A 15329-nucleotide genomic window follows, 5' to 3' on the forward strand; every position below is an offset into this window, starting at 1 on the left:
TTAGGACATCGAGTAGGGGTTGTGTCGCGAGAGTTGTTGGCTTCCATCGACGTTTCCTTGGTAAGGGTTTGGCAACCTTTGCTGGTAGGCAAGGTTATGCATCGTTTGTTGAGGCACAGTTGGAACATTGTCGGCGTAGACTGGAGGGATCTCAAGGTTCTGTCGGCCCATCCCATCCCATGACGTCCTTGGGATATGCTGCTGTGTCGAGATCGCTGGGGCTTGGAGATGAGGAAGCGGTGTTGCCCATGTGGCGGCTGGGAGTGTCATTCCAGGTTGCAAATGGCCAGAGAGAACATCGGCACGGGTGACTGCCGGGCGATCGATCTGTTGAGGATAAGCATGTGCAGTGGCTGGAGGTGAGACGCTGGCAGTAGCACGCTGAGGAACGGAAGGAGAAGTTGAGTTGGATCGAGGAGATGCATTCTGAATCATTGGGCCGGAAGAACCCATTGGTGGGCTCATCACGGAAGCTGTCGACGAATAGCTGGCGGACTATACCGAGTTCAGGTTAGCTAAACTATTTATAGTGAATCAAATGTAACTGCGGAAAGCTTACGTATTTGCCAATAATTTTCTTGAGAGCCAAAGTGAGAATTTTCCATGGGAAAACCTTGACGTCTTTCTCAATGTTTCTCGGCTTTGGATTTGGGAAAGACATGATGAGCTTGAAGAATGGTTCGCTATCGGCCTTAGCCTTAGAGACGGTCAAAGGATGGAACCCCTCGAGATTTCGCCTGATCCTGTTCTTCTCTTCGACGGTGAACCTAACACCGACGAGAGCCTCGAGGAGGTAGATGCAGTCGACACTGGTGACGAATGTCTCCTGTCGCTCCGCCCACCAGATACAGCTGATGCAAATGCTGTTTGCTTGGCGTTCGCTTGGGCTGACTGGTGCGAAGCTCGCCTCGACTGTGTTGCCTCGTTGAGTGCGACGGAACTGGACCAGTCTACGCTTGTTTTGCCACTCTTCAGCAGTCCAGTTCTCAGCCATCGAGTTTAAATCTCCCTGTAGAGCTAGGTTGGCCTTCTGTGGGAGCTGGTATGGGTTGAAAGATCCATGTGATTGTTGAAGAGTCGAGGTTCTGACCAATGTTGGGTTTCCGACATGGTCTGATGTCGAGCCAACGTTCCATGAAGCTGGTCGGCCGGCATCTCCATAGATGGCGGTTTGTGTGTAAGATGGGAAAGAAGATCCGCTAACTGAGGGATAAGAGTAGATGGCGTAATCCTCCTCCTTTCCTGGGATTCTTGGCTGAAGGGCTGGTCGCTTAACAGTCATCTTGTAGATATCGCTGGCAATGTCCTTAGCACCGCTGGAGAGTCTTCGCTTTCTGCCCGAGCCATCTGGTGTAGGAGATGATTCATATGATTGTGGTGGCGAAACATCGGTATAGATGAATTCGGTGATTTCTTCGGTGTTCAACTCCATGCCGTGCTCGTCCTCAACGTTGAAGTAAACTGGAACCTTCTCGCCATACCATCCAGTTGTCGAACTTGGTGGAACTTTAGTTAAAAGGTTGAAAGACATGAAGCCGTCGACGGCAGCGGCCTTTTGGACGGTAACCGGACATCTCTTGGATCCAAACATCACCCTATAAGTCCTGTTCTTGTCCATAGTCAAGTCGGTCGTAGAAGAAACGACAATAGTGAAGTCGGTGCCAGATGGGCCCTGAGCTGGAGAACATCCTGTCACACGAGGGAAAGCAGAAACTTGAGAAGTTTGTTGGAATTGACCTGGTTCGAAGGTCGATGGGGTGTTCTGCTGGGGAGTCTGGTATGTCGAAGGGGTATCCGCTGGATAGGTTGGATACGAAGTATTAGGCCCGGTTATCTGCGGGAGTTGAGTGTTGTCTAAGGCAGATTTTAGTAAACTGCTGGTGGTACATGTGCCAGGGAAGGATCCGATGTCACTTTGTGGCAAGCCGGATTTGTCACAGGGCTGAAGGATGGAGGAGCGCTTACACTGCAGAGGAGACCTTCGGTTGTTGTAGGAGGCTGCCATGTTGCTGAGAGCCTGGGTGTATGGGCTGCCCTTGTCGAACTGGAAGTCGAAAGTAAGACCGGCTTCAGCGTGCTGATAATCAAATGGTGGAGGAGTGGGAATCCCAGCCCGTGAGAACTGCCAGAGGGAATGTCAGCAAGAGTAATCCGAAAGGACTGCCAGGTCGTGAATGATGAATCGAAGTGAAGAAATAAAAAAGAACGTCGCTAACAGACAATGCTATGCTATATAAGAAAATAAAAATAAAAAATTAAAGAAGAAAGAAGTCTAGAAGGAATAAATTATAGCGATGACGGAAGGTTGCAGGAGGGAAAAGATTATGGAACAGGGAGGCGTGGTGGTGAGTATAATTATAGGCGATGTTGGCCACCGTAATTGTACGCCACCAGCTGCAGGGCCAGGCCCAAGACTGTGTTGAGGCAAGGTCAACAGTCAACACCGGTTGATGTTGATGTTGGAAAACCACAGGCAGAAAAGAACTTGAAGTTGAGTGACAAGTATGAGACGATGCAGCTTTGATATATTAATATCAACTTGTTGAAAAAGAAAAGGTACAGATTCGAACCAGAATAGAAGAAGAAGAAAAAAAAGTGTCATATGCAATGGGACGTGGTCCAGTTGGGCGAACCTGCAGTGCAGAAACAACTAGCAGATGGGAAAAACCGCAGCCCCAATTCCGTTCTTCCTGCACTTGCTACCCCCCTGGTTCGAAGTCCGAACGATGAGAGGATCTGATCCGCAGATATAAAAATTCCTGCGGGAGTCTATGCATCTGCATCAAGACCTTTTTATTGTGTGAAGTCTTGTCCTGTATTAGGCTGTCCCGAAAGTGAAATATCGATCCCTTCCGACCCAGCCCGTTGCAAACTCATTTGATGATTGAACTCATCTATAACAAGCTGTGCAAGGAGCAGATGCAAGGCCAGGCGGGTGTTGGACGGCTAAGGGAAGGGGAGGAGGGGAAGCTGCATGGAAAATTGCTATACCTCAAAAGTTTTCCGATGGTAATCAATCCTATGCTTCCGTAGATGGTAATAATATATCTTTCCCTTCTTGCATCTCCAAATGATCCGTCCCGAGTCTTAGATATGGTTTACTCAGGAAGAAGGTGATCAAAGGAGACTTGAGAAGGGAAGATATCGGAAGTGAAGGAACCCAACCAAGTCCAGAAAAAATAAAAAATAAAAAAAGTAAAGCCTAGTTGCTTTTGGAGAGGTATCGTATTTAGGAAGAAAAAAAATAAAAATCTGCAACCCCAAATGACGAAGGGAGGGGAGTGGGAAAGAGGAATTTTCCCTCGAGCGACACACCTGCACCCTCAACAGTGGATGGCAGCCTGTTCGATTTTATTTTTATTTTTTATTTTATTTTTCTGCTTGACCATGCTATAAGGGGTGTGCGCATGGGTGTGTCATGGCTAGTCCCCGGTGTATTGAACAAGGGCTGACCAGGGACTGAAATCCACCGAAATCAGGTGGGAAAAAACTCGCCATGACTTGCCGGCCCATGAATGGGAAATTAGGGCCAAAAGGAAAAGTGCAAACGCAGCTTCAGCCCCCTAGCTAGTATTTTTTCCCACAAGCTCTGGGCTTCAAGCTCAAGTTGGGAGAGGAAAAGCAGTGAAGGGGGAGGAACAAGCCAACACGCCATAGTTCGATTTTGCAAAGGTAACATTTGACGTGTGGAGCCGCAAGTTAGACTATCGCAGAAGCACTATAATCCACTTTTAAGGCCAAAGCATAACAGAAAAAAAAAACCGACAGTGCTTAATGAAATTTTAAGGGAATTGCGCAATATTAATCATGAAAGGGAAGACGGGAACCAACCGTATAGGCCATTGATGAAGCTTTCAGACGGGAATCTATCCTGGCCCTAAAGCTGAATCGTTAAAGAAACTTGGTTCAATGAACCAGAGCAGTAAGCTTTGATCGTTATTGGGTTGTGAACGACCTGAACTGAGACTGTTGCGGAAGGGAAGTGTGGTTGATAAAAGGCTTTCTCAAAGGCAGGTGTTAAAAGATAAGAGACAGGTATAGGTTGTTAAGTGGGTATCGATGCTTTATAAGTAATGTAGGTTCGGAAAAAAAAATATGATCGAAGGCGAGGATTGAAAGATGCTTAAGTAGATTGATTGATGCGACAAAAGTAGACTCGATGACGGGTCCACTGCTATTGTATATATAATTCTGTGTAATCAAGCTAAGCTAGTCCCGAAGAGTGCTTGCTTCACAAACTTTGCAGCGGAAGCATCCTGGGCCGCCCTAAAGTTTGGTAGCCAGCGGACCCCAGGAAGAGAATTGCTTTTGCTATGGTGTAACTGCAAGTATCTAGACCCCGGGCCTTGATAGTTTCCGGGGAGCAGCATGCTCGTGCGAAAAAACCTCTCCCGAAGTGCAAGACTAGTGCGGCCAGCCCGCGATGACACTGGCGCCAACAGAGTATGACGACGCGGTGCATCACTAGCGTACACAGCCTCGCCTCATCTTCTGCGCTAGCTTGCTTCAACTGGAAAAAGCAAATTTCCAGGGCGGCACTGTGTGCTGGTGGCTTTTTCCCAAGATGCCAGAGAAAGAAATCAAAGACGAGATGAAGCCCAAAATGGAATAACAAGACACAAAACGATCATGAAACTTAGTACGGGTATTATTAAAAAATAGTGTTCCTTACCTTTTAGACGCGGAGGTTGGCCAAGTCGCTGGAACGAAGCCACAGTTATGTCTGCAGGAAAGCCAAAAGATAACTTTCCGACCGTTTGGGCTCAGAAGGATGGCGGTGCAGTTTTGAAGATGTTGCTGTGCTGTGCGTGTTGTTAATGTTGCGTGGAGATTTCACCCAATCGAGCGAAGTTTCCCTGAAGCTGATAAGCTAAGCTGCGTTTTCTGGATGCCGGCGAGTGCGCGATATAGAACCGAAAAGGATACAGAAATTGACAGAGTCGGATGCAAGTACTTGACAAATAGATGCTATGGATGCTTGTTGCTACTTTTTCCCTTTTTGATTTTTTTTCTCTTATAACTCTTTATGCCAGATGCAGGTTGCAATATTGGTAACGTTGAGGCTGAAGTGGATTGTGAACGAGTGCAACTTAGTTATGTATGGATAATATGTATGCAGATGAGCGTAACGAGATGGCTACGTTGGATTTTGCAAAAGTCGACACTGATCACCTAATATCAGGAAAAGCTGAATTGGAGCCGAAATTTAGTAAGACAGAGAAAAGAGAAAAGAAAGTCGAGAAGGCTAGGGTGTTTATAAAGATCGTGTTCGTAGTTCGAAGTCTGTGCTCAAGAAAAGCACTAGGATGTATGTGTGTGTGTGTGTGTGTGTTTTGAACTCTGGACTGCTAGATCGCTGACTTACTTTAAGCTATGAATCAACCGTCGATGACTGACTTAGGGAAGTCAAGCACTGACTTTCGAATTGACGATGATGGGGAATCGAAAGGGGGACGGGCGGGAGTGGGTGCGCCTGGGGGGTTTATAAGTTAGGGTCGAAGGATCAGATTTCAAGACAAAAGAGAAGCCTCGCAAAGCTAGTCAGGACACGAAGTCTAAACAGCGCAGTACCAGTAACAGTAACACGGCTTTACTTTTCGATACCTAATAGGGAATTACCGTATCCACCCGTAATGGGCGATAGAAGGGAAAGAAAAAGCAAGTCAATTGAAAGACATCGGCCGCCCTCCTCAGACGCCGTAGACCAATCGATCCAGACTTCACCGTAGCGAAACCACACCTCTGGGTTGATCTGAGGTTAGATTGGATGGTAGGACGGATTTGCTCGAACATTAAAGAGAATGTTCCTTAGGACCCAGTGTCGATTGGCAGTGAGTCGAGTCGGCTCCACAGGAATTTCGAAGTTAAGATTCCACAAGGGTTTAATTTCGAAGAAACCATACCACAAGGAGAGCCTAGAGATTTTTTGACTTTTTGCGTACTTTCCGGGCTGGTGCGAGAAAGCCTCGGAAAGCTGGATTTTTACCGGGTGGATGGTTGACTGACAATTGCAAAGTTATCCCATTACATCTCCCGCTGGGCGTCATGCCCGGTTCATAGATCCCGTTTCTGGAAGGCCTCGAAGGGGTCTTGACGTTGATATACCAGATGCGGCGACGAGGAAAAACCAAAGTTCCAACTCCAACCGGCAAAGTTTGAAAGGACACTAATTCTCAAAATTCCCCGACAGGTCTACTTTCATCATGATAGCAATACCGTTCCAGATTCCGCTATAGAGAGCTAGCCCATATTTACGTCATCATTCGTGGGTTTTGGCGTGTCCGCTGCCAGCTGAACCACATATTTTGGACGACAAGAACAAAAAAAAAGTGTTGCCACAGTCATGTCTTTTTCCCATTGACTGCTGAGTTGGCTGGCCGTTGGCAGGTTTATTGGCAGCCTTATCCTCACTGCCGCAGAAACACAGCAATGGCAGTTGAGTTAAGCGGCCCTGGCTGACTGACTTACCAGAAACCCCGGACCCACTTTGAGACTTCAAGAATGCAAGAGTTCCGTGCCCCTTACAAAACTTGCTTATTGCCTCACATAAGAGCTCATGAACTCTCTTTAAAGTTTCTCCCGTTAAAGCCACAACTGGCGACATGCGATAGGGTTATTCAGGGCCTATGTGAAACCTTATGCTTCTTAAACCATCCGATACTTAAGTTAAACTGCGAACTGTTTCGCTGTTGTGCAGATATGGCGCTTGCAGCTTGGGCCAATGTTGAAATGCACGTATGAGAGCTCCAAAACGTCTACAAATTTTCGATATATTCCATCTTCGAAAACTGGTTCGTTGAAGACCCGAGTCAATCTAAGCTGGGAGTGCTGCTGCCTAATCGTTCTGAAAAAAATACTCGTAAAAACCGTCGACGAAGTATTTTGTGGCTCGTACGATGGCAGTGACCCTGATTGATCAATTCCTTGGTCCGCGAGGCCCGGATGATAGCTATATAGACGGTATAAACGTAAAGAGCTCTCTATCTACCGGAAAGGGTTTATTGGCTTGAAAACTCCCACGTGCGAATAAATAAATAAAAAAGAAGTTTTGGAGGGTGGATAACGGGCAAACCGAAAATAAAAGAAAATAAAAAACATAGCAGGTATATTCTGCAGAATCTCCCACCAAGAAAATTTTAGGCATATGCATCCAGATATTGAATATACCTCCACGAGTATATCGGAGAACCACACAGCGAATGATCACAGGAAACTCCTCCTCTTTCCTTTTCAATCTATCCCGATTTCGGCTTACATATTTTGACGTTCATTGAGACATCCCGACTCCACGGTTGTTCTCGGTTAGATGGAGAAAAAACCTGCTTGTCTCGCGGCTCTGCACCTACAAAGTCTTAAATCCATGTGGCTCGATTACGTCGTCAGTGGCACTTCATCTTCTTGCGGTAAATTCCAGAGATAGTTTATATGGTGCACCAGTGGATTTCTTTACACACCATTATATCGGAATTCGTAAGTTGGACTAACAATTGCTAACAACCAACGAAGCCCGATCCCTGCGCCACAAACTGCTCGTATATGCGCTTCTTTACTGTTCTAGCTCCTGTCGCACGAACGTATTATTTCCACAGCCGCGCCTTGCCTGGCTGAATGGGAACTGAATTTGGGCTGTTGGCATCAATTTTACGAAAGAAAACAGGAATAAAAAAATTAATTCCGGACCACGAAGTTGTCGAAGGGGTATCCGATGCAATTCCTACGAGCTCTAGGCCACTTGGTCTACAGTATGTTCGCATCGATACTTGTCTCTCACTGTCTTGGCGTAGGCTCCAGAGCTCTGTCTTGGACTTCAAGCTTCTTGATTCAGTTCCGCATTGATCACATTTTGACGTATGCAAACAAAATTTTTATACACGAGCACAAGACATGTCGACAAGTATGGATTTTAGTCTTCCGACGTCGCTTGGCGCGGTCCGTAGATAGAGAAGCTACGGAAGCCGACTGGTTCCCCTTGATGCCGACATGTGCTCCATATCAGCTCGCGATGTTCAATTTCGACTCACTTGCGGACCAATATTCAAATGACTTTTAGCGTATATTCATGTTACTTTTGCCTCCAGCTCACACCAACTATAGCAGAGGTTCCTGTCCTCATCTCCTACGCGTAACCTTTCCGACCAATGAATCATCATATATTCATGTATTACATATCCATACAGCTTTTGAACAATAATCCTCAAGTTGCACTAAAACTCTGGTAGATCTCCCGGATCCTCTTGCAAATAGGAGTTTTGATACTGTGTTTAAGCCAGAGTATAATCGTTTCGGAGACTGCCGCTCCACCGAGTATTGCTACCCTGGCCATAATAGAGGCCTGGACTCGTCCTCATTTTGATAGTAGCGTTATAGCATTGGTATTGGTATGGAGGTGGGAGGGGCATGTGATAGCTACCTCGGTTTAGTATCCCGTCTAGTGGTGCACGGCAAGCCAGAGAAGTGGGTCCAACATGATCCCACCGAGACGTAAAACAACAACCAAGAATATCAATGAGAGCCAAGTCTCCATTCGTGAATTGTAATTTGAACAGCTATCGCGAACCTGGTTACCGTCGCTTCCACCAACTTTTTTCTCTTTCCTCTCAGTGCAGAATGCGTGCAATCATGGATAAAATCTCGGTTAATGCCGTAAAAGATTTGTTCAACGTGACCTGGTCTGCAAGCTTGATACGTCGGCGTTCAAGCTATTTTCTTAAGGCCTTGTCGAATAGCATTGAGAGGGTCAAAGAAAAACGATGTTAGGCAAGCACCAGTATATTTGCGAAGTTCAAAAGTATCTTGCATCTCCACGCCGGCTGTACAGCTGTATGCAGGGTTTCTCTAGCTCTAGTAGCTGGGCTGCTAAGCTATGACGGTATGATATCCTGATGATTATCGATTATGCGGCCAAACGGGCCACGAACCGCCAATGCAATGTCCAACCCAACAATCTCTTGGCCCGCACAGGACTCAGCCACCGCCGCATTGAGGCAAGTCCCCCGAAACGCATGCACACCCTCATGCAGGGTTGGGTCACCAGTCCTAAAAATCTGAATCACTAGCCTCTTTCCACACGCAAGCCACATCATGCAGCCCCTCCTCAAGAAAACGGACGGACGGTGAAGAAACTAACATAACGCAGCTAACGTCAATGAAAAGAATGTTGATTTTTGACCAAGATTCCAAGATTCCACCTACCGTCATTCAAAACAAAACATAACAACAGTCAGCAAGCTATACTGAATTCATACTATAGCAACAATTCCCGGCGATCTGGCTGAACTGAACACCTTTCCGTCGTGGCGCTTTCGTGGAGGGTACTACCGTGGAGGCCTCCATGGAGGCTACCGGGCAATATTGTAGATTGAAGCCATACATCATTCCTTCTTTGTCCGTATTCAGCAAAGAGTCGGAAATACGGCTAGTCGGATGTGAATGGGAGACTAGAATATCGTCACAGTGATGCTTTTTATTAATTCGAAAATGCGATCAATGCGGCAGGGGTTACGCTAGTACGTTCCCGTAGACCCACCATGGCAAGCCATCAGATGCCTATTATCGCACTGTTTACCCCGCGAACTCGTTAATTCCTGGATGGAACTTTCAACGGGCGAAATCCAAAGCCTCGGGATTTTGTTTCTCGCCAAAGAAATATTACCTAATGACCCATGGCTATACTGGTTTTCCTAGATGACAACCATATCGATTGACACCCAATTTACCTACAAAACGATGGAGCTAGTGTTTTTTATTACTATTATTTTCTTAGTCTTTTTTTTTTTTTAAACCAAGTCCGGTTGATATCAAATCTAGGTCGTTCTGTTGTAGACCACCACAACCTCCGCCCACCTGATGGGGCATATTCCGCAAAGACCTTGATATCGCTTAGAATGAACGCCCGCTGGTACCCTTCTACTCGACCATATCCCTGGCATCAGTTCTCAAGGCGGCACAGCGATGAAAGAGCTGAACGACTGGAAAGAACTAGTGTAATTTGCACTTCTATCTCCTCAGCCTACGACTATCCAGCCACAACATAGCGGTTTGTAATTCCCGATTTCCCAACGGCCGGCCAAATCGATCGGCACCTGCCATTGATCATGATCGCACGCCATCGATCGAGCATCTGAGTGCTCTATTGTGTATGGTGCAGCTCAACAAAATATGGCCTCTTTTTTTTCTCTAAAGTCCGATGGAAAATCACAAAACTGCCAATACTGCAACAGGCCCCCAGGATTGTGATAGATTAAACTCCTTCAATCTGGTAAAGAATTGCGAAGTCACATTTGATGATCAATATATCCCTTGTCCACTCTTTTTTTGTGCTAAACTAGCCTCGAATCGAAAGACCTTTAGCTGCATGTCCCTCAAATTGCGCTATCACATTTAATTCAACCACAGGAAAGGTCTACATGCAATGCGAACGCCATATTGCATCGCAGTTGCGGCCGCCTCTTTTATCCCACGGATGTATTTTTGACGCCTCCCTCTTCACCAAGACACTAAGTATCCATTAACATCTAAATGCCTTTGAAAGCTTGGACACAACTGTGAACTCTCAACGCCTTAAACCTTGTCCATTGGGTTCTTGGCGGAAAACGCCGACCATGGGTTCAAAGCAGGCTATCGAGATGGGCTCCACAATACCCTCTGCAGCTAGCTATAGAATGCTCTAGGTCTTTTCTTCCTATAAGCCTGCAAAGCTATTACCTGTAGCTTCGATTCGATACCGAACCCTTGCATGGTTTCTCGTTGAATGCAACGCTTTTTAAAATATCACACGGTAAATACATTTAATAGATGGTGAAAGCCCGGCTTCGGTTAGTAAACGAAACAAAAATGAACAAGCATAGAAATTTGTGATATTAATATTGTCGAATCATTTGCTGATATACCTGGTCGTTTTGGTTCTTATGATATTGAATCCTACATCGCAATACTACCGATCTCTGCAGTGATAGCTCTAGACCTTTCCTCACTTAATTGACGCCACGACCACTTTACGCCAGCTTTTCACAGAGTACGTGCACTCGAATTGGTAAAGGCGTACCCGGGTTTTCCCGACCACAACGACCAAAGTACAAAAATACAACCCTTTTTTTTTTTTTTTTTTTTTTTTTTTTTTTTCGAACCAACCAACCCGCAGAAGGCCCATGCTTTTTCAACTAGTGCATTTGGTTTTGGTGGGGTTTCCCCAAAACTCTATTCAAGGACACTAAATGTCATTTTCTCTCTTTCTTTCTCAGAGAAACTTGTGCCGTGTCGGCCCGTGTCTTAGATAGATACATACTTCCTATCGGTTGACAGGCTTTTTTTACGAAACAAGTTACCAATTAGTTCCTCTCTTTTAGCTCACTCGACTTACCTTCGCAGCTTACGAGTTCTTTTTTTAAATTACTTTTTTGCTGTTTCCGGGTCAAGGTTCACAACCCAGTATTTTCCGCAGTAGTTATTCCTTGTTTACTCTCGTTCTTTTCTAAAATCCATGGATCCATGGATCAAAAATACGAGACATACCTCCTCCGTATAGAAATGAATCCTACCAGAAGTAAGGATTCCCTAGAACCTGGACAATGATCTATATATCCTCACATGTTATACATAAATATCGGAATCCTCCCGTCATTTGTGCGTCTTTCGGCGAATTCCCCCCTCCCCTTCCCTCTCAGAAAAAATTATAGATAGATTGCATTGTCGATCGATTGCATGATTATCGATTGGGACATGTAACCCATCTTCTCGGAAATGGAATATCATATGATATCGCTAATATTTCCCCTAAACTAGAATTCAATGTTTTTGAAGCTATAGCCACAAATATATCACATTTTTATATCTTTTAAAAAATACACGTTTTTTAATACACCGCTGCGCTAGGATATAACATACCCTGATGATAATATGATAATACACCCCCCTTCCGAGGCCTCTCTTCACCGAGTTCCATATGTATCAACAAGTACCTACCGATACCACTCGTCTACCCAGAGTACCCCGGTAGACAATACCGATGTTTTGCATCCCGGGAAGCTTAGAGCTTCGCCGCTTCCCCTGTATCACCAACCTCCACTACCAATTTACCAAATTGTGTGCCCTTCTTCATTATCTCAAATACTTCGTCTGCTCTGCCCAGCCCATTCACCGTGGTGCTAACCACAGGTTTGATCCCGTGCTTATTAACAAAGCTAACCATTTCTTTAAATTCCTTTCGGGAACCCATTGTTGAACCACGGATCTAAAAAGTCATGTGGAGAGAAAGGTTGGAATAGTTTGTCAGTAAAAAGACGGTTTGGAGTAGAAAAAAAATTAGGTGAAAAAGTGGTGATAGGATATGATAGGGTCATTGAATGGAGGATTATATGCCGAGGTAAGCATAAAGGATAAAGAGGTGTGAGTAAGGGAAGCGGTAAGCGGCAAGTAGTGAGTGGCGTAAAAAGTAAGGTCAGATGTCATCCGGGTCACCATGACCAAAAAAAGTGGGGCTTTAAGCGCCTAACTCTCTGGGCCTTTTGTACCATATGATCTCGCAAGACTAGACCTCGATACGAAAAAAGGTGAAACTAAAAAAGCAGACTTCAAGAAAAAAAACCCGGTTCCAAGGAAACCCTGGAATTCCTGCATCGAAACACTATGCCTTTGAAACGTCGTATTCCTTTCAATGTGGTGATTTGTAGACCCTTGCACGAACGGACCCAAGAGATTGGTTGCGATGTCGTTAAGGGTGGACCCGCTTTCCTACGTCTCGACGAAAGGATGCAGTCATGGAAAGCACGGCACAGCAAGCCCATATGAGAAAGAAACTCACCTCAATATTCTTCAAAACAGCCTGCATCGGAAACACTACCTTGGGATTCGTCGTCATCCCATAGCTAACAATCACACCCCCTGGCTTGAGCAATCCATACGTCTGCAGCACAATATCGCCACCTGCGCCGTCAATAACTGTATCGAGGTACCTATTTAGCCACTCCCAATAATATGTGGGAATATCTTTAGTGGCAAAATACACAACCAATAATTATCAAGCGGGATAGCGGCCGAGTAATGATGCATGGGACCATAGTGTAAGAAAAGGCCAGAAAAACTTAATTGACCAATAAACCAACTTTGCCAGGTGGAGAGCGATGAGATGATCATCGCATCGGCCACATGCAGGAAGCTTGCAAGGGTAGAAGGGGGTATGTGCAATGGAGCTAGGCAAGCTATGCAAGCCCTGCGCTTAAACAAAGCTAAGGGACCAATGGCTCTATAGGTGTGCGGGGAACTTGGAGCGCTAGAGTTCTAGAATGCAGTTGCCTCTCTGCATCTATAGACCAGGCCTGCTCCTCTGTCGAATAACCTTTTGCATTGTGGGGGGGTCGGGATATCACAAGGACAGAACAAGGACCAAAAAAAATCCTCGAATAAGGGAATTGAATGACAAGAGGCAGCAGAAGGCGTTCAATGCAATAGCTGCAAAAGGCCTTCAATGGATATAATAGACGAAAAAAAAAAAAAAACCTAAAGGGGGCAGATAACTTACGACCTATTCTTCGGAAGCAATCCCTTCAACTGCTTTGACCAATCTTCCTTCCTGTAGTTAACTCCAGCTGCAGCACCTAATTCCTTGGCCCTAGCTATCTTCTCCTCTGATCCAGAAGTAACGAAGGCAGTAGCGCCGGCCGCCACGGCGAATTGTAGCGCAAATAGTGCAACTCCACCGCCAATCCCCGTGATAAGGACATTATGTCCCGCCCGGAGTTTGCCCTTCGTAAAAGTTGCGCGCCATGCTGTTAGACCAGCAAGGGGGATAGCTGCAGCCTCTGGGATTGAGAGGTGCTCTGGGGCTTCTTCAAGCTCAGAGGCTGGAAGAGCGACGTACTCTTGGAGAGTGCCTAGGATTGTTCGCATTTACTATTTTAGCACCTATAGAGCGAGAAAAAAAGGATTCATATAACTGGGCGATGCTGGCATATGGAGTCTAAAACGACGGTCGGAATCCAAATTGGGATCTCCTCCCGAAAGAGGCCTTGAGGGTCCCATAGACAAAAGCACAGTGTGGCATTGAGGCCTCAATTTGCCGTCTTATCAATCTCCGGAAAGTACGGTAGTCTCAATGAGATCGTCTATCCGGACCAGTCGCGTGGCAGAAGTACCATCTTTGAAGTCTGATTGGACAGAGCTGATAAGGAATTAAACTTACCATGCGAGACCCCAACCGTGCCCCCTACAATTGCATACTTGCCCTCTGGGCCATCTTCGTTACCCTCCCAGCCTCGCCCGGGGGTCAGGATAACTCTTTTTCCTTTCCATTGTTGTTCGAGGTCTGGTGAGCTAGTCTCGACGACAATTCCAACACCATCAGCGCCAAGCGGTGTTTCAAAGTTGATACCAGGGTACAGGTGCTGCCGTATGAAGACTTCCCGGTGGTTCAATGCGGCAGCAAGGATTTTGACGAGAACCTCGCCGGGGCGTACGTATGGTTTGGGAAGGTCGACTTGTTTGAGGCTTTGTCAACCAAAAAAAGGCACCCAAAAAGATGCGGGAAAAGTGGCTGTCAGTTTATGAAAATTTCTTCGCTATCGGGTTTCAAGTTGAGATGTGGCAAGGGTGAGAGGCGCAAAAGAGCATTAGCGAGGTTTTGGATACTTCGAGCCGAAGAACATCATGCACGGCCATACGGCTAAGCTTTTTAATGTCTCCTGTGGTGGCTATGTTTAGAAGTAGTGCGCTGGTTATGCGGCACCTGCATATCGCGAAAAATTTTCCTGAGCACCCGTCAAGAAACATGCATGACCCGAGACCCGATCGTGCTTGAGATCTTAGCTTGACATCTGAGCGACTCCGATCAAGCTCGAGTCACGTCATGAACGTCATAAACAGGGTCAGAAAGAACACTCGAACTCCGATTGCCTCATGACGACGATATCTGGAGAAGGGAGACGACACATGCCATATCGGTTTTCTTCTTGCCACGCATGAGGATTGTAAGGGAGTAGAACAGCCACTGTCATGCCGCAGACTTACGGATAGTACACCTGACCTGGCTTGCCGTTAGTTTTCTCAATAACGAGCGCCTTCATCATGCCGGTTAGGAGTATTTTCGAGTGAGAGCTCTTTCGAGAATCGATTCGAAAAGAAAAAAAACACAAGTTGCAATTGGGGATTGCTATTTGTGGCTTTCGCGGGAATCGGGCAATTTGTGAGACGGTTAAGGATTCATATAAAGGCAGCCGCGTGGACTATTTCCCCGCGAAATTGGCGGAGATGTACGTTGGGTGGTGTGATGCCAAGCTGGAAGGTCAAGTTCGGGAGGCTGAAATTTGGTTTTGATACTCGACCAGAGACAGCAGGAT

The 15329-nt window shown here is 46.1% G+C and overlaps 2 protein-coding genes across 2 annotated transcripts; both read right to left on the reverse strand.

Annotated features, from left to right (window-relative positions):
- On the reverse strand, positions 1-3843 carry DFL_000684 (uncharacterized protein; the record flags this gene model as incomplete). Its single annotated transcript, XM_067636328.1, has 3 exons — positions 1-495; positions 560-2122; positions 3832-3843. 3 exons carry the CDS (start codon positions 3841-3843, stop codon positions 1-3), a joined length of 2070 nt encoding a protein of 689 aa, XP_067495231.1.
- Positions 3844-12025: 8182 nt separating this feature from the next.
- On the reverse strand, positions 12026-15056 carry DFL_000685 (uncharacterized protein; the record flags this gene model as incomplete). The annotated part of the gene is made up of 5 exons (XM_067636339.1): positions 12026-12229; positions 12800-12950; positions 13517-13868; positions 14177-14481; positions 15001-15056. The coding sequence occupies 5 exons, from the start codon at positions 15054-15056 to the stop codon at positions 12026-12028; spliced, it is 1068 nt and encodes a 355-aa protein (XP_067495232.1).
- Positions 15057-15329: the final 273 nt, after the last annotated feature.

Source organism: Arthrobotrys flagrans (assembly GCF_004000055.1).
Source record: "Arthrobotrys flagrans strain CBS H-5679 chromosome Unknown unitig_15, whole genome shotgun sequence".
In the NCBI taxonomy this organism is placed as follows: domain Eukaryota; kingdom Fungi; phylum Ascomycota; class Orbiliomycetes; order Orbiliales; family Orbiliaceae; genus Arthrobotrys; species Arthrobotrys flagrans.